This window comes from Aptenodytes patagonicus, chromosome 14 (assembly GCF_965638725.1).
Source record: "Aptenodytes patagonicus chromosome 14, bAptPat1.pri.cur, whole genome shotgun sequence".
Classification (NCBI taxonomy): domain Eukaryota; kingdom Metazoa; phylum Chordata; class Aves; order Sphenisciformes; family Spheniscidae; genus Aptenodytes; species Aptenodytes patagonicus.
The window spans coordinates 944,370-968,881 of record NC_134962.1 but is presented as its reverse complement, the minus strand read 5'-3'; the positions used below and the strand labels follow the sequence as shown (position 1 = coordinate 968,881).

Genomic DNA, 24,512 nt, shown 5'->3' with positions numbered 1-24,512 from the left:
GCAGCAGTGGGGGGATACTGGGGCGCCGGGCGTGCGGAGCCGCTGTTGGAGGATGCGGAGCCCCCGGGGGGGGTGCCGGGCCGCGGGGGTGCGGGGCACTGGGGGAATGCGGAGCTGTGGGGGGATCCAGGGGCGCCGGGGGTGCGGAGCCGCGGTGGGGGAATGCGAGGCCCCCGGGGGTGCGGCCCCGGCGGCGCGGGGGGCCGGGCGGCTGCGGTGCGGACCCCGCGCTCCCCTCCCCTCCCCCGCCGTGCGGCGCGGCGGGCGTGGGGCGGCGGCGGCGGCGGAGGAGGAGGGGCTGCCCAGCACGGGCAGGGTTAAAGCGCCATGTAACCGGAGCGCGGGGCTGTCGGGGGGCCGGCCGGGGCGCGGGCGGCGGCGAGCGGCGGCGCGGCCCCGCTGGACGGCGCGTCCCGCCGCGGCGCAGGTGAGCGCGGGGCCGGGGCCGGGCACCGGGGGGACCGGGAGGGTCGGGGGGAGCCGGGGCCGCCCGGGCCGGAGCCGCGGCGAATCCTCGTGGGCGGCTTTGTTGTGTGCGGCGGCGGCGGGGTACAATGGGGCTGGCGGGGACGCGGCACCGGGCGCACCGGAGCGCGGCGGCGGCTGCCGCTGCGGGAGCGCCCCGGCCCCCGGCCGATCGGGCGGCTCCGCGCCCGGTTCCCGGGGACTCGCGGCGCTCCGCCCCGGGGGCTCGGGGCAGCGGGCGGAGGGGGCGGCGGGCCCCGCCGCCACTTGTTGCCGGCGCTCGGCCCCCGGGCGGGTTTGGGGGGGCTCGGTGCGCCCGCAGCCCCGGGCGGGGCTCCCTCCCGGTCCCGCCCGCCCCTCCGGCTCCCGTCGCAACTTTCGGAGTTTCCCGCGGAGGCGCCGCGGCCGCGTATCCCGGGGGCGCGTCCCGGGGCTGTCACGGCGGGGTCGGGCCGGGTGCTGGGGACCCCCTGCCCCCCGGCGATGCCGGGACGGGCACGGGAAGCGGGGCGGGGGCAGAGCCCGGGGCCGCGGCGGGAGCACGGCAGACCCTCGGAGCCTGGGGTTCCCGTCGGTGAAACGGCAAGTGACGGCTTCGGGGCGGGGAGGGTTTGGGGAGGGCTGGGGCTACCCTGCCCGCGACTCGGCGGGCCCCGGGCAGCGCCGCCCCCAGGCAGGGGGGCACGGGGAGGGCTTCCGGGAGCTCGGGATGCGGCGGCAGCGCTGCCGGGGCCGAACACCTTTGTTTTCGGTTCCTGGGTCAGGGATCTGTCAGTGCATCTTGCTTTTTCTCTGTTCGCAGGAAAGCGGCTCCCGGCCGGGCGCCTCGGGCGTGAAGTCTCCTCGGGGCTGGGGACGGAGGGGAGGGGGCGGCCGGAGCCGGGGTGCGCTCAGCTGCCAGGCCCCGGCCCAGCCAGCAGGTACCGACCCGGGGGGAGCTCTGCCGGCATCCTCCTCCTCCTCCCGAGCCCGGGGAGAAGCTCCGGTGGAGGGAGAGGCAGGGGAGGGAGAGCATCGGAGAAAGAGAAATGAACTCCAGTGGCCCCAACGTGGGGCGCAAGTCCCAGGAGTCCGGGAGAGGGGAGCAGCGGGTGGACACCCGGGGCGAGCGCTGGTCCTGGGGCTCTCGTTGATGCTGCACCGATCTCCCTCGGAAAAGGGGGCTGGAGAAGGAGCGAGGGGGCTGAAATGTGCTGCCCCTGCAGCAGGACTTGCCTTTTCTGCCTCTGTTTCCAGTTTCCTGATTTCTAACGAAATGAGGGGGAATGAGCCAGGGTGTCCCAGTCCCTGGCCGTGGGGAGAGCTGGAGGCTTGAGCCCTGCTGTACGGGTCAGGCCGGGGGAGATGGGGACAGTGAGGTGTCATTGTCATCGCTTTATGTCCTCTTGTGCAGGGGAAAGATGAAGCAGTAACCGCTCCGGACGGAGGACCTGCTACCGCTGAGTGAGACCCACCTGCGTGACGGCGGAGCCCCCGCAGCCCCCAGCCCTGCCCGCAGGCAGCACCGGCCCAGGAGCCTGCTCCACGCCGGGCACGTCCCTGGGCAGGGGGCTCGGGAGAGCCAGCGTGGCTCATCTCAGCGGGACGTGACCGAGATGAGCATGGTAAAGAGCCTAGAGCGGCTGGAGCAGCGGCTGGCTGTGATGGTGGCTGCCCAGGAGACTTCTCAGGCCTGGTCTTCACTGGGAGAGGAGGGGCCGGTTTGTTTTTTGTTTCTTTTCTTTCAACCGAGCTTTGCTGAAAGGCAGCGGGCGACGTGCTGGAGCCTGGGGGAGGCTGCAAAGGGCTGCTGCGGTCCGGCGGGGGAGCGGAGCGGGGCAGGGGGGGGCAGGAGAGGAAACAGGGGGAAAATGGAGGGAAGTGCCGGAGCGCGGGAGTGCGGCGAGAGCCGGAGAGGGGCCAGGCACAGGAAACGGGCAGGGGAGGGGAGAGCCTGCCCTTCTTAATGAGCATATCTGCCAAAATGGGCTCCCTTTCTTACTAAACTGCCAACCCAGCAACTCTTTTCTTCCCAGGATTAGGGGGAAATGTTCAGTTTGGGGAGAGTTAAAGGCCATTTGTGTGCGCCATAGCCCAGAGATAGCCCAGAGCCCTCGGCAGGAGCCAGGCTGGAGGGAGCGAGCCCCGGCCATTGGGGTCCTTTATTTCTTTTTGTTATTCAAACAGGGCTTGGGTGATGGCTGCCATCCCAGCCATCATGTAAAATGCTTCCCCTCCAGCCTTTTGATATGCATGCCCCTGTCTGGAGGCAAAGTCCGGCTGTCTCCCCTGCGATCTCTCCACCTACTGGGGAAACGCACCTGATAAGGGCCACTCTGTTTTCTCAAGAAGGAAAACTGAAACCAGCCGAGCCAGGCTGGGGGAGCAGCCCTGGTCCTGGGGGCAGCGGGGTCCGGAGGCACGGCCCTGCCGGTACGCCTCGCAGGTGAGCACAGCCGCTCTGCCTGCTCTGCTCGCTCCGGGGCAGCCGGCGAGCTCGGCTGGGCAGGGACCGGGAGTCTCTCTAAGCAGTTAATATCATGGCATGGTCTTTAACCAGTTTGGCAAACCTTAAAGAAACTGGTATTGCAAAACTAGGGCGGGATCCGGAGTCAGCGGGTTCATTGTCTCGGTGGGGTATCGCTGCAGGGCACGTCCTGGTCACCAGGCAGTGTCAGGGCTGCCGCTAGTGCCAGTCTCTTGGGGAGCGTTGAGCATCGGAGCTGGAATTCTGCATTACTTTATTCTTCATGGATTCTTGTGCGAAGCGTATGGCTGTAATGCATGCCTGTATGTTTGCAGTGTGTTAAGCAATGCAAACACCGCGGTGCTGTTTTTCTCCTCCTCCCGTGAGACAGAACATGTGAGGGGAGTGCTCTGTTTCTTATTATTTTCGTAATGCCCTGTGTGCACATGTTGGTGTGCGTTTCTGTGAGGGGAGGCGAGGACAAAGGGCTGAGCCTGCCTCCTGAGCAGGAGGTGGTGAGGCTTGCGAGGATGGTGGCTCCTGCGGGAGATCCTCGGCAGTTGATGGGGCAGCGGGCCGGATGGCCCCCTTCAGCAGGCAGGACAGTCTTGAGCGTGCGGCTTTATTGCTTGGTGCAAAAGGCAGCAGCAATAGGAGAAGGGATGGGTACTGCAATCCCGCTGCCTCGGTGTAGGTTTGTGGGAAAGCAAGAGTTTAACTAGCTTTGCAGTTTGGGTCGTGGTGTGATGTTCCCTTTCCCGCTTGCGTATCAGAGGATGGTGACGGGATGTCCTCGAGTGATCTCGGGTGGTGCAGTTGATGAAGTGCACGGAGCAAGCAAGCAGTGCGTATGCTCCTGCGTATGCACTGCTTGCTCCTGCACGTACACTGCAGGCCCTGCCTGAACCCGGTGAGCTGAAATGGCTGTGCTTACACCGGTGCCTGCAGCCGGGTCCCGCGGACTGGCAGAGCCCTGGCGTGGGGGTCTTCAGCTCTTCCAGGTAGCGGTTGCTTCCAAAGTGAACTCTTTTTTCCCACTTTATAATTGGAACAAAGACGATGTCGGAGTTCCCTGAGCTCTCAGCAAAGCTGAGCTTGGCACATCGGGTGCTCAGTCCTGGCTGCACATCCCCCAGAGCAGCTGGCAGGGCTGCCCTTCCCGTGGGGTGAGATGAGAGACTCGGCTGCTGTGTCCCTTCCCCAGCGCAGGGCTGGCAGGGACATGCTCGCCCGATCGCCTGCTGCGGGCTGGCCGTGCTGAGCACTGGGCAGCTCCCGGGGCTGAGAAAGGAAAAGCCATTTTGAGGTGCAAGTTTGAACCTCCTGGGCTCAGGCTCCCGTCTGAGGCTGCCAAACAGGCTCCTGACAAAGGACCGAATGCAAAGGTCCTCTGAAGGGTCCTGGTGGGGTTTTGAGAGTGCAGATGTTTTGCAGGGCTGGGAGGTGGCTGTGCCTGCTCCTGTCCTCCCTGGATATTAACAGCCTCACGCTGCCCCATCTCCCTGTCCCCAGCCTCTCCTCTGGGTCACCCTCGTGCTAAGAGAGCAGCGTATCCTCTCACACCTCGCTGTATGGATTCCTGAGTGAGATTCGCTATTTTTTTTTAAATTTGCTGTTTTTTGTGGCAGTATCACTGCCGGCTATGGTCACTGCCGTTCTGCAGCATCGCAGGCTGGGGAGGGGCAGCAGACCCTGGAGGAGCTGACCCGGCTGTGCTGCACTGGGACGTGTCACTGCATCCGAGAGCATCCAGGGCCGGTGTTTGCGGGGCCGGCATGCGGGACTGGCCGCCTGGGCCGGGGGCAGCCAGGGGCAGCCCAGCGAGTCTGGGCAGCTCCCAGGAATTGTTCGCCGGGTCTGGGAGCAGATGTGCTGCAGCAGTGGGATTTCTGCACACAGCTGTAGGGGTTTACGCAGCTTTAGACTCCCTCTGGTGCCATTCCTCTCCTTCTCATCCCTTTGTTGAGGAGATGTGTCTGTGGGGGGAGGCAGGACGTGCACCCGGGGGCTCTGCCTGTGGTGGTGGGTGCCGGACACCTGTTTTTCTTTGTGTTTGGATGTTACCAGGGTTTTAACGCTGCCCTTGGCATCTGAAACATCAAACCCCGACTGGTCTTTGTTTGTCAGAGGTGCTGACAGATGATCTCAAAGCAGAAATCTCAATTGTTAGGGAAGCAGTTGGAGGCAATGCTGAGCGAGAGCACCGGGGAGGGGGCGGCGGGGCTGGAGCCCGGGGTCTCTTTGGGGTTGGGCGGGGGGGGGTGCTTTTGCTTCCTAACAGGGCCTTAGGTGGGTAAAGCCCTGCTTGCTCCTTCGCTTGTTGAGCTGAGTTACGTGCTCCTGAAATGACTGTGCTGGCAAAGAGGCAAGTTGCAGCACAGATTCATAGCCCAGCAATGAGGCAGCTTCGTTAGCGTAGTCCCGAGTGCCTCTGGGAGAGCCTGGGAGCTTCCACTTCCAAAAACAGGATCCAGGGAGGGCACCCAAGGGAAGGCAGAGGCATCTGGGCGCAGGCGAGGCATGCCCCACCTCTCCCGGGGGGATGCCTGGCTGGGCTTTATCTGTGCAGCAGCAGCTCCCGGGGCGGGGGGACGCTGGCACTCGCTTCCCCCGGCCCCCGGGGCAGGGGGTGGTGGTGCGTGAGTGCTGCCGGCACAGACCCCTGCCCTGCCTCTTAGCCCTGGGGTGGGGTAGCAGAGGCCAGGAGGGGGGCAGGAGGAGTTTTCTCCCTTTGGGGGAGTTTAACTCACTGCAGGCACCAGGACTTTGCCCCCATGGCGAGCTGTCTGCCGTGTCCCGCTGCCGCTGTAACAGCCCACCCACTGCTGGGTGTGCTGGGTTTTCTGGGCAGCTGGAGCACAGCGAGGCTGGTGCCCGGGGGGGTGGGATGTCCCCTGGTTTCTGCAGGGTAGCTGGGAAGTGCAGCTCCCCTCTGGACAGGGTCTTGAGCCGCAGCTGGGACCGCTCCGGCAGAGCCAGCCTGGGCTGGGCAGCGCTGAGCCCAGGAGCGCTCCATGGCGTATGGATGGCGGGGCCGGGCCAGCGCAGTCCTGGAGAAAAGCCCCGGTCCTTCCCTAAGGGCAGGCGGTTTGCATCTGGGGCCTCCGTTCGCTGGAGCTGGTGGATCTGGCCACCACATGGCCACCATGTTTGTGGGGAGGTTTTGTCCAGGTGCCCGTTAGCTCCCGGTGCCACTCCAGATGCGTCTCCCATCAGACCCCTCTGCTAAGGGCATAAGAAGTTGTGGCTGGCTTGAAGAGCTTACGCTGTCCGCTTTGCCTTCCCTGTGGCTTTCTGCACTGCTAAATTTCCTTTCCACTCTGGCTTCCACAGGCGACCATGAAAAAGGACAAGAGCCATGGCCGGGATGAGGCGGACTGCAGGGCAGAGCTGATCCTCATCAACGGGGACTGCACCGATCCTGCTAACGACACACCCACCCTTGTCCTGGAGGCGAATGGGAAGCCCAGCGCTCCAGGTGAGTCTCGCCGCACCGTGCCCGGGATGTGCCATGCCTGGGATGCGCAGGGATGCACGGGGCCAGGGATCTCCCAGCCGCCATCCCGAGGGCTTGCTGGGGGCTGCAGCATCGCGGCCGTGGCCGGGGTCCCTCCATGACTCCACTGGTTTCTGCTTTCCGGCAGCACATCCAGGCCATGACGACAGAAGTGGTTGTGGAAACGGGTGCCACGCTGGGATGCTGGCTCTGCCCCTTGATGGTTTAACCCCCCGGGAGCAAGGGAGGCGGGGAGCCCCCACCCACCTGAGGAGTGCTGCCGGCCCGAGGGGCTGCATCACAGCTCCTAGGACGCTCCAGTTGTGGTCCCCAAATCCCACCTCTTGGGTTCATGTGGTCCTGCTTTAAATGAACTGGGAGAAGCCCTGAATAGCAGTCGTATGGTTTCCTTATGCCTCTGAGCTTTCAGGAACAAAAAAGTACATAAGAAGGTCCCCACACTTGCTATTGGAGTCCCTTCCAGTTTTGGGGGCAGGTGGGTGATCTGGGACTGCTGGTGTCAGCAGTACCGCGATGGGGAGCCTCAGGGACACCGCTTGTCTTCCACTCTCGGCCACATTTCTCCAAGATGAGGTTTCGGTCTCTTCAAATCATGCCTTGCTGCTCGGAGCAGTCGCGGGCGGAGGCGTGCGGGGGCACGGCCAGGACGGCTCGCGGAGCCTGAGGCTGCTCTGCCTTGTCCCTGCGCAGATGCCGGGGGCCTGGGGCTGCCGTCCCTGAAGAACAACAAGAGGGTGAGCAAGGGAGACCTCTCCAAGGAGGACCTGTCCTGGCCGCTTGCTCTCGCCGGGGCGCAGGAGGTAAGTGCTCACCAAGGCTGCTCTAAGACATTGCTGCCCGGGGGCTTTGTGGGCTGTCTGTGGGGGGCAGCTGGTGCCCAGGACCCTCGCCTGTTCCCCTCCGGGGCAGCTCTCATGCTTGGTGCCAGAGGAATAGCCCAATGGCAGATGCAATATTCATTTACAAGCATGGTATTTGTTTTCATTTTTAAATTCCTGATTTACAGTATGTCAGCAGCAGCAGGAGGGTGTGGTGTGTGATGTAGCAATGCCCACTATGTGTTGCAGCAGTCTAATTATTATGCTGATATTTTCTTTAAAAAGTCTTGGCCGTATTGATGGACTGAAGCATCTCGTGTCTCCCACTCTCAGGGTGGCCTGCTTTTAGACACTTTGGGGCTGGATCCCAGTTTTACCCCCCCCCCCCCACTTTTGTTGACTAGGTTGACAAACCTCCAGGGTCCGGAACCATTTTTGCCTTCTGGCTTTATTGTTTTGACTTTGAAATAAAACCCCAAAGTTGGAGATCTGCCTGTGATGAGGCAGCTTCCAAAAGAAAGAGCCATAAATCTAACTGGGGTGAAAATTCTGCTTTCCCACTACGTTGGGTTCAGGGGCTCTTTACTTGCTAAGTCTCATTTCATTTTGAAACTCTGTTATGCCGGATGCAGGAAACATGCCCGAGTTAGACTGTTTGTAAACTGCGGCTGCTGAAACCACAGGGGAAGGGCTGCCCTGGGTGCCTCTGCAGGGCCGGGCTGTGGGAGGGAGCACACCCACACCTGTGTGAGCGCACCCACGCGTCTGTGAGCAGGGTGCCGTGCCTGGGATGGCTGCTCTGCCAGGGCCCGTGGCTCTCCCGGTGGCCGGTCCTGCCGGCTGCTGGCTACCGCTGCTATCGGTTACACCGCCGTGGCTGTAGCTGCGAGGAGGGAGGGTATAGGAGGGTATAGTCGAGGATGCACATGACAGCTGGAAACAACAGTTGATGTAAGCAGCTGCTGGTGGGCTGCTGCCCCCAGTGCAGGGTGCTGGGGGCTACAGCAATGGGTGCTCCTGAGCACGGCTGTGCAGCCCAGCAGAGATGCTGTGAAGTGCACGGTTGCACCAAGGGGCTCAGCCTGAGGTGCCTCCTGCAGCCATCTGCGCTCCTCTTGCCTTCCTCGTGCCCCCGTCCCCAGGGCTCTGGTGCCCAGCCCCGAGGAGCGCAGGCTGTCCCTGTCCCCGCATGCTGCTGGTGTGGGGAAGGTGTCTGTACCACAGCACCTCTCTGTTCTGGTTGCAGGTGCGGCCCCGGGGCAGCGCCGGTTGGGAGAGCAGCCTCAGGCAGAAGCCCCCCGTCCGCCTCATCTTCCAGGCAGGGCAGACCCGGCATGAGATGAAGATCAAGGAAACGAACAGCGTGGAGACTCTCAGGGACCTGCCAGCTCCCCTGCGGGTGAGGGTCTTTGAGGGGCCAGGGCTTCCCTGGGCCCCCCTGGGGCTCTGGAGACCTGCACTTCTGCTGTGCCTTGGCCAAGTGGCTTCAGGCATGTTGCAGCCTCTCCGTGCCTCAGTTTGCCCTGTGAAGTGGGTGTGTGTGTGCTGTGGCTTGCCCCTGCTATGAACTGGGTGCTTTGAACACCCTGGGGTGAACTGGGGAGAGGAAAAGGGAAGAGAGCAAGTGGTGCACCGTTTTCTATGTGTCTTGCAAGTAAAAGCAGGGCAGTTCTCCCTCAGACACCCCAGTCCTGGGCCCTCCCCTCCGTTCCTGGCTGCGGCGGTCCCTGGCTTCCGCTCTCTGCTCTCTGGTCCCCGGCTGAGGGGCTGGGGGTGACGTGGGGCAGGTCTCTGCTCTCCCTGCCCCTCTCCCCGCCTTCCTGCCACACTCACGCTCTGCTCCCTCCGCCACGCAGAGCTCCAAGCGGCGCCTGGCCACATCCATCCCCGTGACCACCATCGACCTGACGGAGGAGGACTCCCGGGACTCATCCCGGAGCAGCAGCACGCTCTCCGGCAGCAGCTCCCAGGAGGGCCAGAACGGCTCTGCCGAGCTGGGGGCCGAGGAGCCGGAGAGCAGAGATGCAGGGATGGCGCTGGAGTACCAGGTACGGAGGGGCCAAACTCTGCTCCTGCACTGAGATCCTGTGCCTGGGACGGTGCAGGGCGAGGACGAACCTTCCTGGCTTGTCCCAAGCCTGCAGGCAAGGAGACCCTCTGGAAACCTCACTGCTGCTTCTCCTGCCTCCTCTTCCCTGCCTGCCCTTCCCTGTGTGTCCAGGGTGCGACGGTGCCGGGCTGTCCCCATCCATCGGGCAGTGGCAGGGCAGTGGGGTCGGTGCTGCTCTGGGGACACCTTGCTGCAGACGGGCAGTGTGCGGGGACCAGCCCTGCCGAGCCACCACCTCTGCCACAAAAGCCTCCAAGGGCCCCCGAGAGACGCGTGCGCAGCACATGCTGGGCTGGCAGCCGTGCCCTGCCTCGCCGAGACAGGCAGTTGCGTGTGCAGAAAATGTTTCTGTCGGGGGATGCTGGAGAGGAATGAAGCTGCTGGAGCTGCAGAGGAGCGTGATTCAGTGCCTGCGGGCGTCAGGGCAGGGCCTGAGACTTGCAGGAACTGAGCAATTGCATCTTGCTGCATAATTAGGTGCCTAATTGCAGAACAAAGCTGGGAAGGGGGGCTCTGCAGGCGGAGGTGACTGCTCCTGCGCGAGGTGCCTCCCTGGACACAACACTGTGCCAGCATGGCCCCCGTCAGGCTGCCTGTTGGGGGCCCTTGGCATGGTCACACCAAAATTCCCAGCTCTTCATTTTCTTCTCTCTGTTTTTGCTCTGCCCTGTTTCCTGCTCTCCCCTGTGGGAACAAGAGGAGCATGGGTGCCCTCTCCCTGGGGTGCAGCCAGACGAGCCGAGCTGTGAGCCCCGTGAAGGGGGCTTCCCTGTGCCAAGGAGCAACCTCGTCTGCTCGGTGAGCCCAGGGAGCAACCTCGGTGCAAAGTCCTCCCTGCAGCAGGCAGGACACGTAGCATCCCCTGCCATGCTTCCCTCGGCCTGGGCCGTGCCTCATGGCTCGGCAGCAGCATGTGGTGAGCTGAGTTCTCCCAGACAAACGTGGCTGTGGTGGGCGAGGGGATCAGGAGAGTCCGTCTGCATTCCCTGGAGCTGCTGCCCGCCTGCCTTGCCCATTCCCATCACCGGGGCTGCTGCAAGCCCTGTGACAGCCGGAGCTTTCTCGCTGCTGGTTTTTGTGTGAGGGCAGGAAAAAGCTTCCCGGTGTTTGCACAGACCCTGGGAGGGCAGGCAGGAGTGGGCATGCATGGCGTGCCGGTGCCAGGAGGGCTGTGCAGGACGGAGCACGCACTGCGCTGTGCGTGCCAGGCGACGGGCTTGGTGTGGGGCTGGCAACACGCAGACCTTCCCGCCAAGCTCCTGCGTGGTGCAGGGCTGGGAGCCAGCACTGCCAGGGATGTGTTCTGCCATTTTTTTGAGGGAGGGGAGTGCAGCTTTTGTAGGTCATTGCGCAGAGGTCCACGCATGTGACTTCGCTCCAGCGAGTGACACACGTGGCGGAGCAGCTCTGCAGGGTGCTCCGTGGCCGTTCCCCCACGCTCCAGGGCTCTCCTGTGCGGATGCTCGGATAAAACGTAGAGTTTGTGCTTCTGGCTGATCTGTGTTGTCCTTTTTTGCTTTCAGGATGGGAAGGAATTTGGAATTGGGGAGCTTGTCTGGGGAAAGATCAAAGGTTTCTCCTGGTGGCCTGCAATCGTTGTCTCCTACAGAGCCACGGCCAAGCGCCAGGCTGTCTCAGGCATGCGGTGGGTGCAGTGGTTCGGAGACGGGAAGTTCTCCGAGGTAAGCCTGCTGCCTGCCCCTGCCTGCACCCGGCTTCACCCAGGCTGAAATCCCCTCCCCTGCACGTTTCTGCCATCTCTCCCATTCCTGGGGCTGCCTCTGGGGGGTGTGTGCCCAGCTGCAGCCTCCCCAGGCAGGGACCCGGGTGTTCAGCATAGTTGGGCTCTGGCATGCTGTCGTGGCTCTAGTGTCTATAACTAATGACTGGCCACCGTAGGTTGGTGGCAGGATCCAGCAACGGGGACGTCTGCGTGGCCCCTTCGCAGGGTTTTGTCCAAGCCCTGGTCTCTAGGGCTGCCCCTGTTGCTCCCTGCCTGGTGAGGGATGCCCTCCTGGAGCCCCATCACCCCTCTGCCATCCCGCGCCTCCCCTGGGCTGCAGGCAGGAGGGAGAGAAGCACTGTGCTGGGTGCTCGTGCCATGCTGGCTGTGCCGGCAGAGGTGCGGTGCCAGCAGAGGGTGCAAAACACCCGTCCTAGTTGCAAGTGTGATGTCGCCGCCTCTGCCCTCCTCCTTCTGCCGCTTGTCGCCCTCTGCAAAGCTGACGCTGGGCTTCCTCGCGTGGCTGCACAGTACAGACAAAGCCCCGGCAGTGCGGCACGGCTGCGGCCCAGCGCCCTCGGCTGCGGCGTGAGAGCCGTGCTGGGAACCGCTGTGCTGCAGGGCTGGGTCTGCAGCGTGGGGGGCACGGTGCCGTGGGGGAGATGGCTGAAGTGGGGTATGCCCATGCCTGCTGGTAAGCTTTTGTCGCTCTCTCCCAGGTTTCTGCAGACAAGCTGGTGGGACTGATGGCCTTTCGGCAGCATTTCAACTCTTCCACATTTAATAAGCTGGTCTCCTACCGACGAGCGATATACCATGCCCTGGAGGTAACCGTGGAGCAGAGCTGGGGTTGGATGGATAAGGTTCCAAGTGAAGCGGCCGTGCTCTGTGGGGGGCGGTGGGATGCAGGGAGAGATGGGCTGTGCTCGGGGTGGCTGATGCAGCTGAGCCAGTGAAGGAAACGCTTCGCTGGGGCAGGAAGAGATGCCCCAGATGGGAAGCTGGGTGTCTGCTCAGCCCAGGCGCCTGCAGAGCTCGGGCAATGTGTGGGGAGGTGGTTGGGGCCGGGGCTTCCCGGCTCTGCCCCTGCACATTGCTCTGCTTTGCATCTGCGGGTGGTTCTGGATAATGCCTGCGAATCACCTTGAGAGCGATCAGTGAGGGAGCTCCTGCCACAGTCCAGAATTAATCATTTCCCCCATCTGCTGGGGCGATGTGGACAGATGTCTGTAGGAAAACACTTTCTGTGCTGGGAGTATTTCCAAGTGCAGCCATGGGGACAAACTCTGCTTATCCTGGGGGATTCAGGAGTAACTGCTGCTGCTCCAGAAACCCCTGGGGCCCGACTCCCTCCGGGTGCTCTGATGCGTGGCAGCATTGCGGTTGCAAGGCAGTGTCACGCTGGCAGGAGGTGTCCTGGGCTGGTGCCAGATGCCCTTTGCAGTCGGGGCTGGCACTGAGCACTCTGTGGGTCTGATCCCCATCCAGGGGATGCATCATGTTCCAGGTTATGGTGCTGCAAACCCACAGGCACCTCTTCTGCCTTTTCTTTGCTTCCTGTTGCTTGCCAGGGAGCAGAGTCTGGGCAAGAGCTGGGGCTGGGCTGTCCCTGCTCCCAGCTAGATTGGGGCTGGTGGAGGACAGATGGGCTCATTGCAGGGAGGGGAGGCACAGGAGCACGGCTGAGGGCACACCCAGCGCAGGAATCTGGCAGCTGCCACTGTGCCGGGGACGCTGAGCCCTGCACACGTGTGTGTGGTGGGGAGGGGGCCTGGGACCGTGGCCCTGGCAGGCATGTGGGCCATGCATGCTGCAGCCGGGCTGCTCCCCGGCCAGGGACCAGCCCTGGTCACCCTGGCCCACGCCATCCCTCCTCTCTCGGCAGGTTGCCCGGAGCCGGTCAGGGAAGACGTTTGCAGCCACCCCTGGAGAGTCCCTGGAGGAGCAGCTGAAGCCCATGATCGACTGGGCGCTTACCGGCTTCAAACCCTTGGGCTTCAAGGGGCTGCGACCGCCCAAAGCCTCAGGTGAGGTGGTGGCATGAACTGGGCATGGGGCTGGCGTGGGCAGCAGCCGCTGGTGCCCAGCCACTGCGGTCGGCCCCGGCTGAGCCTGCTCGCCCTCTGCCGCGGCCATGCTGGCCCGGTCCTGAGGTAGCCCTGGGGCTCCTCGCTCCTCACTGGGGTCCCCCACAGCAGCGTTGCAAAAAGCCAGAGTAAAGCACCCTCAAAGCCATTGCTCCTGGAAGTCAGTGACCTGGCTGAGCCTCGAGCCGTGCGTGGGGAGTCCGGGTGGTCAGGAAGGGTCTGCTTTTGGCTGAGGTGGGACCTGGCAGGGCTTGGCAGGAGATGTCCCCCGGTGCCCTGGGGAGCTCCTGGGGCTGGAGGCTCGTCCCCAGGGAGCTGCCTTTCCCTTTGCAGAGAATGGTGCGCTGAGGAACGGGACGGAGGAGGTGCTGTCCCTCGAGCAGTGCCCCCCCACCAAGAGGCTGAAGACCAACCTCTGCAACAACAGCAAGGAGCAGCGAGTGGAAGAGGATCAGACCCGAGGTAACCAGCAGCAAGAGCTGGGGAGTGTCATGGCCTGGGCCGTGCATCCTGAAAAGCACCAGGAAACTTCTCTGGGAAAGGGCTCGGCTCTTCCTGGGGGCCATGAGCTTGGTTTCCAAAGGCAAAAGCTTTTGTGGTCTCGTGATGCTCACTTGTGCCTTATAAGACACCAGCAAACCCAACTGCAAGACATGGCACCACAAGCTGGACTCCGTTAATTGCTCAGCTTGGAAATGATCTGTGTGTTGCTACTTTGAGCTCTAGCTCTAACATCTCCAGTAGTGAAAGGACATGGGTTTTGCACCAAAATTTTTAATATGCCCATGGCCTGCCTTCTCTGTGCAACGCTCAGCAAAGCTGTAGCAGTTTTAATGCAAGAAGTAAGGCATCTGTAAGTAGAGTGTGTTTAAAGTTTGTTACATAAGGAATGATGAATCTCTTTTTTTTATTTTTAATTTTATAAAGAGCAAATGGTTTCCGAAGTTACGAACAACAGTGGGAGTCTCGAAGGTAATCGATCGCCCTATCTCTCTTGGGAAAAGGTGTGGGGCTGATGCAGGTGCTTGCAGGCAGCACTAGGCAAAGATCGTGGGTCCCTTTTTAACAGCACCATGTAGAAAGGGGGAAAGCGCTGTGATTGCAGATTGCTGGGCCTTCCTTTGTGTTGAGGGGAGCAGACTGCTGTGCAGATCCTCCCCACGGGGCCTGTTACCGGGGGGGGGAACAGGAACATGATCCTGGCCATGCTGTTCCCAGCTGCATCTGGACCTGCACTGGTTCAGACGAGAGGCTCCAGCCTCTGCAGCTCGCGGTGGTGCGGAGGCATGGGGTCTGCATTCCTGCATGGTGCTCCCTACCCCGGGGTGAGCAGAGCTCTCTCTGTCACACAGACAGCTGTTTGTCCTGCGGGAGGAGAAACCCAGCCACCTTCCACCCGCTGTTCGAGGGGGGCCTCTGCCAGACGTGCAGGGTAAGTGCTGCCGTGCCGGGGCTGAGCAGGAGCCTGGGGCTGGAGGATGGGGTGCAGAGTCCAGCCCCGCTGCAGCCAGCACTGTTGGGACAGGAGGGGTGACTGTGCCAGATCCTGGCCATGCTGTATCCATCACGGGGCTGTCCCTTGGCATGTTCTCTCTGCTTGAAGCACAGAGGATGTGCATCTCTGAGCTCTTGGCGTGCACCAGGGACGGAGCAAAGCTGTGTTCTCTCTTCACCCTCTGAGCACGGATCCTGATCCTCTGTCCTTCTCTCCTCCCGGCTGTCCTTTTGCTAGGATAGATTCCTGGAGCTCTTCTACATGTACGATGAAGATGGCTACCAGTCCTACTGCACCGTCTGCTGTGAAGGCAAGGAGCTGCTGCTCTGCAGCAATGCCAGCTGCTGCAGGTGGGCCCCGTCTCTGCTCCTCTGGTTGGGCTTGCAGCAGAGCTCCTGGGGAGCCGCAGGGAAGCAGGGTCGTGTGTGAGCCTGGGCAGGGTGCTGTGCTGGTGCCCAGCTGGCTGCCACACAGCCCAGCCCAGCCCAGCCCAGCCCAGCCTACCTGTCCCTGCTGAGCCACTATGCACCGGAATAAGCGCTGGGGAGGATGGTAGGAGCTTTACCCGCTCCCGGGTCACCAGCTTGTGTTTAGCAGCCTTAAAAACCAGGAGAATGCATGGAAAAACATTCTACAAAATGGGCTGGGGGCTCTGGTGCATGGCTGGGGAGACTCCAGGAAAGGCTGGGGTGACCCAGAGGGGTTTCTGGAGGTGATGGGCATGAGGCGTTGTGGTTTGGGCAGGTGCTTCTGCGTGGAGTGTCTGGAGGTGCTGGTGGGGCGAGGGACGTCGGCCAGGGCAAAAGAGCAGGAGCCCTGGAACTGCTACATGTGCCAGCCCCAGAGGAGCTACGGGGTGCTGCAGCGCCGGCAGGACTGGAACACCCGCCTGCAGGACTTCTTCACCAGCGACAAGGGACAGGAATACGTAAGGGCTGCAGGCAGGCGAGCCCAGCGCGTTGGGCTTTGGGGGAGAGGGCCACAGAGGGCAGGGCGAACAGCTCAAAATTCCTCATCCCTCTGCCTCGGTCTTGCTCATCCATGCTCTCCAAGGGTGCTGGGTTCTTGGCCCTGCAGATGCTCCCCCAAAGGTAGAGGCGATGCCTGTAGAGCCAAGGTTTGGCCTCAGAGAGCATCACAGCACTGCTGGGGCTTCATTGCTGTCCTTTCATTGCAGGCTGCACCCAAAATCTACCCAATGGTCCCACTAGCGAAGAGGAGACCTATTCGAGTGCTCTCTTTATTTGATGGCATAGCAACAGGTGAGGCACTGGAAGAGCACTGTCCTGGCGGCTTGCAGCACTGGATGTCAGGGATGAATAGTTTCATGGCCTCAAACCTGTCTCTGAAAGCTTGGTGGGGAGAAGGGGATGAGGGCAGGGGCTCCCCTTCCTGCTGGACAGGGCTGTGGAGGAGGGAGGGATGGAGGGAGGGTATGTGAATTTTGCTCGCAGAGGTTCCTGCTGCGCCGAGTGCCGTCTCGGGTGGCTGGTTTCACTGAGAAGCAAGAGCTGTCGGAGTGCTGGTAACCTGGCCTCTGGTGAAGAAGTGCCTGAGGGCAACTGGTTTGACTCAGTTCACTCAGCTCTAGAGTTCTGCTTTCTGGGAACAAACCTGCCTGGAGGAATGGGTCGAAAAAATAGTTTGCTCATCCAGAAGTCCTGTGTGACTGCACCCACCTAGGACATGCAAGAGTGGCCACATCGAGCTTCTGTGCTGACAAAGGAGACTGGGAGACTAAAGAGAGCAGTGCAACCTCAGACCTCTGTCCCTTGGCAGGGTACCTGGTGCTGAAGGACTTGGGCATCCAAGTGGAGAAGTACATCGCCTCAGAGATCTGCGAAGACCCCATTGCTGTGGGCACCATGCGGCACGAGGGCAACATCACCTACGTGCACGATGTCAGGAACATAACCAAGAGAAACGTGAGCACCACTTCTGCGGGAGGGCTGGGGAACGTGGCACCATGGCCACATGGGTCTCACCCCACCAGCCCTGGGACGGGCTTGCCACCTGCCCTGCCGGCGAGGAGAGACCTGCTTACGTGGCTGTTCCTAACTGGGTCTGTCTGTTCGCTCTAGATCGAGGAGTGGGGTCCCTTTGACCTGGTGATCGGTGGAAGCCCCTGTAACGACCTCTCCCTTGTCAATCCGGCCAGGAAGGGGCTGTATGGTAAGGCTGCTTTGCTTCTGCAGGGCTGGGTACCCCTGGGGTGTTCCTGGGGTGCGGAGCCACCTTAAAGTCCAGGGAAGTGGTTCAGCCCCAGTCTGCGTTGGTGGTGGCTCTCCTCTGAGCTGCAAACCATGGAGTGGCACCTGCAAAGCACAGGCTGTCTCCATGCCAGTCGCGGTGGGGAGGGCAGCCAGGCCCCCTGGACCCGTGCCCCCGTGCCGCAGCTGGTCCCAACATTCCCATCTTTCTCCCTTGTAGAAGGAACCGGGAGGCTGTTCTTCGAGTTTTACCACCTGCTCAACTACGCCCGTCCCAAGGCAGGAGAGGAGCGCCCCTTCTTCTGGATGTTCGAGAACATGGTGGCCATGAGGGTCAATGACAAGAGGGACATTTCTCGGTTTCTGGAGGTAGGGATTGCTGCCGGCTTCGGGAAAGGCATTGGAGCAGGAGACACTTGCTGGGCTGTGCAAGGTGTGCTGAGGCTGCGAGGGTTTGGCTGTGGTTTCATATGGCCCCGACACTGGAAAACCCCCTGCCTGATGCACGCGCCAGGAATCAACTTTTTAGTCTTGGCTCTGGATCCCCTCTGGCTTTCAGCAGGTTAACCCCAAGCAGTAGTTCTCTAGGGGAAGGTGTTTGCCAGCCTTGCAATGCCTGTTATTTCTAGGGAGAGGGAGGTCAGGGATTGGAAGGGGATTTTAACTCTGGTAGCCAAGATGGGCTGTGGGTCAGCAGGAGCCCGCGTGTGTAAAAGCCCCATCGGAGGCTGATGGTCCTGATCCTGGCCCAGAGAAATCGGCACTGAAGCATGCTGTGATTTTCATTAGCTGCTGGCCATGGCTATGGTGTGGGAGCCCACGTGGCCGACTGGACTGTGCTCTGGTGTGGAACAAAGGTTTGTTGGGGCTACATCCTTAGGAGGATTTGCTGAAGACTTTTAAGTCCCTGCAGCGCAGTGGAGAAGGGCTTCCTGTGCAAGAGAGGGCTGAGCCCACACCCCCTCTAACTTTTATTTTTCCTTCTCTCGTGGCCTGCAGTGTAACCCGGTTATGATTGATGCTATCAAGATATCGGCTGCCCACCGAGCACGCTATTTCTGGGGCAACCTTCCGGGGATGAACAGGTAATCGTTTGCTGTTGTTTTGAATCTCTCCCTGTAGTTTTGTTTTGTTTCGTGGTGCTTGTGTGGTGGTTCTTTCCTCCTTGGCCCTAAGCCCAGCTCCTGGGAGCCGAAGAGCTGCAGCTCCCATACGGTGCACTTTCCCTGCGGTGATGTGCACATGATAATGTGCTTGTTAATGAGCAACGATGAGACTGTAGGAAAAGTGCGGCAGCGTCCTCTGCCCCCGGACCTGAGGCCTGTGGAGGGAAGAGTGATAGGGCTTGCGCAGGACGCTGCGTGGTGTGTCTAGCTTGGGGGTGCACATGTGCACCAGCCTTTGTGTAAGACCCAGGCTGATGTGGGGGTGCTGTATGGCAGCCCCGTGCCCCGCTCAGTGCCGTGCAGGGGTTTGCCGGAGATGAACCCGAGCAGCAGCCTTGGCCGGGGCCGCTCAGCCCGGTGCAGCGGTGCGGGGAAGCTCGCGTTACGGCAGGCGGCTGCTGCGGCAGAGCATGACTCACTCCTCCAAAGTTTGTTCACACCTCGTAGCACCCCAAATTCATGGCAAAACACAACAGAAGGAGTAGAGTAAAATCCAGTTACTAGCAGTCCTGCATACCAAATACTTCTAGCAACAAAAACTGGAGTTTTCGCACAGCCAAAGCCTCAGCCACTAAACATAGACTGGTTTTAAATATTTTTTACTTGTTTATATTTAAATTGCTAGTATTTGTTGGAGTTAAAACTAATTAAAGCTGAGCTAGAGGCATGTAGGTATTTGAAAGTGAAGTAGCAATTACGGAGCCTGTGTCAGTGTCACGCCGTTTAAATGGCACTTGAACTTTCATCTGATTGTGACAGAAGCACCCAGCGTGGAAGCACCCAGCGAGGTGACTCAGAGCTATCTCCATGAAATAGCCCGGGGCGATGCTTGCGGAGATGCCTTGCTGAGCAGAGGCAGGCAGGGCGGCAGCAGCACAGGGCTCCTCCGAAAGCGCTACCAGGAAAAGCTACCAAGGGCATTGGGGAAAGTGGGTTGGCACTGCCCAGCCCCGTTAGGAAGGGCTAACGAGCGAGGAGGGCGATACTGTTCAGGCTGTACAGGGCTCTGACCATGCTGGGGAGCAGAGTGCCCTTCCCGTAGGAGACTGCTGGAGCTTATTACCTCTCTGGGTAGCTCAGGAGGGGAGCTGCCCTGGGGAAAAGGGCTCCTGTGCCTGCCCTGGGAGGAGCTGCTCTGGTCTGGCATGTGCTGGAGCGAGCAGGAGCTGTGAATTTATGGCAAACGACCTCTAGCAGCTTGGTGGGTACTTGGAGAGTGATCTATTGACCTCGGCCAAGTCGGAGAGGCTGCATAAGGACCTGACACGCAGAGCTGGGAGGAGGAATTTTCTATTGTCTTTAGATACTTAGTGTTTGCTTTTTACTCCCCGGTATTCAGTGCTAGTGCTGATTCCCGGCTGAGAGCTTATTGGTGGCTCTTCTGTTTTGCTTTTTCTTTTATTTTCCTAATCCAATTTTAAAATGGAGCCAGCATGCCGGGGTCTTAATCCCTGCCAGCATCTCCCTTTAACTGGGAAATCTGAGCTCTGCTGGGGTGTGTTCCCAGGGGCATCGGCTGCTGGGTGTGCTGGTGGAGGTGGCGGTGGGCTGGGACCCTGCTGCAGCTCACGGGACGGCAAGCGCTTCTGCTCCCTCTGACAACTGCCTGGAGCAGCGACGCTCCGGTATTTGACACTTCTGCTCCAGCCTTTGAGGCAGGCAATCTGCGGAGGTGACTGGTGTTTCGGTAGGAGAGCTGTGGTGGCTGTAGGAGAGGCCATCGGTGGGATGAACACATCACTGTATACTTCAGGAAAGCACGGCACACTTGCTGTGTTTCACCTGACAGGCTACACGTCAGGGCACTTTGGTAAGACAAGAGTCCCGTACTGCGTCCTCGCTATGAGAAATTGTCTCTTAATTTCAGAAAGACTCAAAACCTGAGATGATGGTGATTGCCCAGGGCTGCTGCTGTCCTGTCAACTTATCAGGGTGTACATCAACATCTCTTGTCCATCTTTCGGCTCACCCAGGGACACTAGTGTTTCGGTACAGCGTATATCAGTGCAACTTAGCAGCTTAGTGGACTCCAGAGCTGTAATAGAAAATTTTAGCATTGCTAGTGGTTAATTTTGGCTGCCCTCAGTGTCTGTAAATGCATTGGTGCTGTGAACCGCCGGGGCAGCTCGCCGTTCTCTGCCCGCAGGCACGTCCGGGGCGGGAGGCACATGCACATACTTGCCCCATATAGATTTCTGCGGGCCAGCAGGTGCAGCACGGGGCTCCTTCATTCCTGGCTTGACTCTGCCAGACGGGTCGCATCCCGAGTCCACAGCTGGCTCTGGGCACTTGGTCCCTGTCCACAAGCAGGTTAAATCGTATGGGGCAGATAAGCTTGCACAGATACGCACGGGATGATTCGTCAGGCTACCTGTATCCGCAGGAGCAGGGCGGTGGGAGATGTGGCCTCTCCTCTGCCGTTGCCTGCTGCTGCCCTGGGGGGAGTCTGCCGCTGGCTCTGGGCAGAGCAGGGACAACTGCCTTGCCTTTGCTGAATGCTCTCAGGGCTTCGAGTGGAAAGCGGTATGTGTTTTCTGCTGCATGGGGCAAGAAAATCGGAGAGCTAGCGGGGAGCACTGGGTGCTAGCAGTGAGAAACTTCTGCTGAGCGAGACTGTAAAACAAGGCTGGGGCTTGAGGGAGCCGCAGACTGGATGTGGGGATAGGGCAGAGGGACGCTGCGTCCTGGCCGTGGCCGGTGGGTGCTGGGGGGAGCGGGGCGGCCACCAAGCCTCACCCCCCCTGCTTCTGCCTCTGCTCCGCAGGATCTTTGGCTTCCCCCTCCACTACACAGACGTCTCCAACATCGGCCGTGGGGCTCGCCAGAAGCTGCTGGGGAGATCGTGGAGTGTCCCCGTCATCCGGCACCTCTTTTCCCCGCTCAAGGATTACTTTGCCTGTGAATAGCAAGCCGAGCGTCCCTCGTCTCTCTGGTAAAGATGCACAGCTCCGCTGCCGTGGCGGGAGAGGGACGGGCACAGCCGCCGGACTCTGCTATGGCACCATCCCTCCCCGGCCACATGCTGCGGGAAGGCAGCCTGGCCCCGCAGGGAGAGCTGAGGAAATGTCTTTAACCAAAGAACCTGGCAGGGTAACTTTTCTTTAAAGGGACTAACGGCAGTGATATGTAGAAAATGATGGACAAAAGAGCTTTAATTACCCAGCGCAGGAAGCTCTATGCATAACTGATGAGATGAGAAGTCTCCTCCAGAGCATTAAATATTCCGTTTTAGCCTAGAGCTGGAAAGTCACAACTTGCTCAGCAGTAAGTGTGGAGGCAGCTGCCGGCGTGCTGCAGACAAACTTGAACTATAGCGAATTATTGCTTTTCCTAAACAAACAAAACCTCTCTTGAAGCAACTGCCAAAAATCCCCAAACTGCAGCAGCAGGTGTAAGGGACCCTGGTCAGGTTACATACACTGAACATGCAAGATACAGAAACCAAATCTTTTTTATTTTTTATTTTTAAGACTTTTTTGATAAACTTTAATTTTGTTGTTTAATGTCTATTGCTGCTTTAATGCATTACGTAAGAATGTGGAGATTCCTAGACCTGAATGTAGCTGAAACTGAACTGTGAGGTGATAGAATTACTTTTCTAGCTAGAACTAAAGAAATATTGTTTTATATGTTTGGCTGTAGTTTACAAATATTCACTACTTCCTTTTTAAAGCATCTAAAACTTTTCCTTACATTTTAAAATCCTGCTGAGTGGTTTGAAAGCTTACACAGTAATCGGAGCACGGAGGATTTGGGCTCCAGTGTCCATAAAGGAAAATGTTCTCTGAGCATTCGTTTCCCAAATGAATGTGGTGCATCGGCAGGAAGGATAGTGTAGTGGTCAATGTCGTCTTCAAAATGCAGCCCCCTAAAATGTCGTGTACAATGTCACGAACCCGAGCAGTATTGGCAGTGGGTTAGCTGTGGTGCAGGGCGTTCCTTGCAGGGAAAACCCCACCCGACCCCAGCAGGGCTGCGGGGCTGTAGGGTCCAGGAGCGCAGCACTGGCCTCACCCCGCGGTGATCCTGCTCCGTGGGCAGGGGGAGCTGACCCTGCGGCGGCAGCGAGGTGGGAAAGCTGCTGCGGCCGGCGGCTGTGCACGTCCCCCCGCTGCAGGCACTGCCACTGGGGCACCGGGCACAAGGCAGGTCCTGGGGGTCCGCAGGCAGGGGCTGTACCTCTCCTTCCCTGCGCCCCCATCTCCCTGTGCGTGACTTTGTGCACAGAGGTGGGATGCTGCTGGTGCTTGTTACGTGCCCAGCCCTGGCCCGACAGCGCCCTGGGGGGCTCCCGGGGCCGTACCCCCAAACCGGGAGCTCCTGCAGCCGCCGCCGTGCTCGCTTTTGATTGCCCTCCTCCACTCCCTAACTTCACCGGAGTGATTATCTCGCTGTCTGTGAAGTCCTGGGCGCTGTTCCTATGGGCAGCGTCCGGGGGGGGCGCAGCAGAGCCCCTCCGTCTCCCCCAGGTTTTCCATAGCTGCAGGGCTGCTGTCCCGGCAGGCGCCTCCCGGGGACTCTTAACTCCAATGCACATTTCAATGCACTGAAACAACTCGTGACGTTCCCCCCTCGGTCCCTCTCTCCTCCCCTACCTCTGCTGTTCACTACAAACTGTCGCTTGAGTCTGGCGGAGTCCTTGGGTGCCTTCTCAAAATTAGACATGTGCAAAGTGTGGTTTTGTGTTGGGCCAACCCTTCACCCGATGCCAGGCTGTCTCACGAGGTGTTGTACAGCATCAGTGGGAAATGAGAGCTTCTCTCCCAGCTCCTTCTACCTCTCTGACACACGGGGGACCCCTTGCACCCCCCTCACGGGCGGTGGAGGACGGCAGCCTCCCTGGAGGAGGGAGCCTCCCATTTTCCACTCTTGTGCGCAGCTTTCCACCCCGTGCCCATCCCCAGGCTCTGAGGACCGTCTTCTCTCGGTCTCCAACCCAAGGCTGCACTCGGGAATGGGCAGGAAGGGAAGCCCAGGTAGTTTAAAGGCTTTTTTTCCTCGGTCCTATCCGGAGGTTACTCTTTAAAGTCTTCCCACAGGGGTTCGTTCTCAGTGACGTGTGTTCGAACCACACGCCTTAGTTAAGAAAACGCTGGAAAAAGCCAAGCGGTCTCCTGCGCGTCACTGCCGGCATCTGTAACGCTCGGCAAGCGCCCGGGGACAAGTAGCACCCCCCTCACCACCTTTGTCACCAGCCCCCTGACTGGGAAGATGGCGGGGTGGGTTCTGTGGGTGCTGGAGGTGTTCGGGAAGCCTGGCGTCGCCACCGCCGCGCCGGCTGGTTTTGGACCCCTCGCCAACCTCTGACCCTTAATGCCCAGCCTGGACCCAAGTCACGATGCTCATTCCTCCGCCCAGTCCCCATACGGAGCCCGACGCGGGGCCTCGGGGGTGACGGCCATCCTCTGCCTTGGCATCCTCTGATGGTTTTTATTTTCCCAACCTGGGCTAACACGTAACCTCCACTCCATGGCATCTCTAATTTCATATTCCAGATCTCATATCCTTTCCCATCTGATCAAAAGAAAAACGAGACGAGGAAAAAAAAAACGACTTGGGGAAAGTAAACAAAGATAAAAGAGGAATGAGAATTGTCTTGGCATTAAGCTTACTTGATAAGAATTGTAGTAGACAAGTCTTCCTTGAAATATTTTTCCCTGTAAGAGCTGCCTTTTATTATGTGTTTATAAAAATGTTGTAAGGAGAGGTAGATTTCAGAAATGCCTTTTTAATACTTTTTAAAGGTTTCTAACTCTCCCTGGTGCTATTTTTTTAGGTTAAGGATTTTTGATGTCAAAAGTCTTGCGGGTTTTTATACGGTCTTTTGAAAATAAAAGAAGTGTATTGTTTTGTTGAACTGGTTTCATATGCTTTTTGTATCGGGAGTGCGAAAACTCAAAACTGCCTTGTCCACGCAGTTTTACCGATTTTCGTGTGGGAAAGAAAGGGGATCCATGTCAACAGTTTACCATTTATGGCCGTCTAATTAAAAATCAGTATTTCTGTATGACCGGACAGTCCCTGTTTGATAAATTCATCGTGTGAAAAAGAAGGGGGTTTCACAGAGGGACGAGTTTCACGGGTGAGCCGGGCTGCCCCTTCCCCCGCTGCCCGCTGAGGTGACGGGCCCAGCACAGCGCCCCCGGGGAAACCAGGCGCGTGACACCAAGGCAGCCGGGCCCGGCCGGGCTGTGGCGGGGGTCGGGGCCGGGTCGGGGCCGGGCCGGGCCCGGTGCGGCCTGCGGCGGCCCCGGCGCCACCGCGGGGCCTCGGGCCGGAGCCGTGAGAGACCCCGCCGGCACGCGGGATCCCGCGGATGTGGGCGGGGCTAGCGGCACGGCCAATCGCAGGCAAGCCCGCGGGCGGGGTGGGCGGAGCCGCGCCGTAGCAACGCGGCGGGTGTCCCCGCCCCCTAGCAACCGCATGCCCCTCTCCCTGCGCGGCTCGCTCGGTCCCGAGCCGGCGAGCGGCGCTC

The 24,512-nt window shown here is 60.1% G+C and overlaps 1 protein-coding gene across 1 annotated transcript; it reads left to right on the top strand.

Annotated features, from left to right (window-relative positions):
* Window positions 1-1,891: 1,891 nt before the first annotated feature.
* Window positions 1,892-22,155, top strand: DNMT3B (DNA methyltransferase 3 beta). Its single transcript, XM_076352123.1, has 19 exons — window positions 1,892-2,165; window positions 6,245-6,389; window positions 7,119-7,228; window positions 8,493-8,645; window positions 9,103-9,294; window positions 10,880-11,038; window positions 11,799-11,906; window positions 12,965-13,106; window positions 13,500-13,628; window positions 14,094-14,138; window positions 14,519-14,598; window positions 14,899-15,011; window positions 15,406-15,589; window positions 15,839-15,923; window positions 16,441-16,586; window positions 16,743-16,833; window positions 17,092-17,240; window positions 17,871-17,956; window positions 20,802-22,155. The coding sequence occupies exons 1-19, from the start codon at window positions 2,061-2,063 to the stop codon at window positions 20,941-20,943; spliced, it is 2,364 nt and encodes a 787-aa protein (XP_076208238.1). The 5' UTR covers window positions 1,892-2,060; the 3' UTR covers window positions 20,944-22,155.
* Window positions 22,156-24,512: the final 2,357 nt, after the last annotated feature.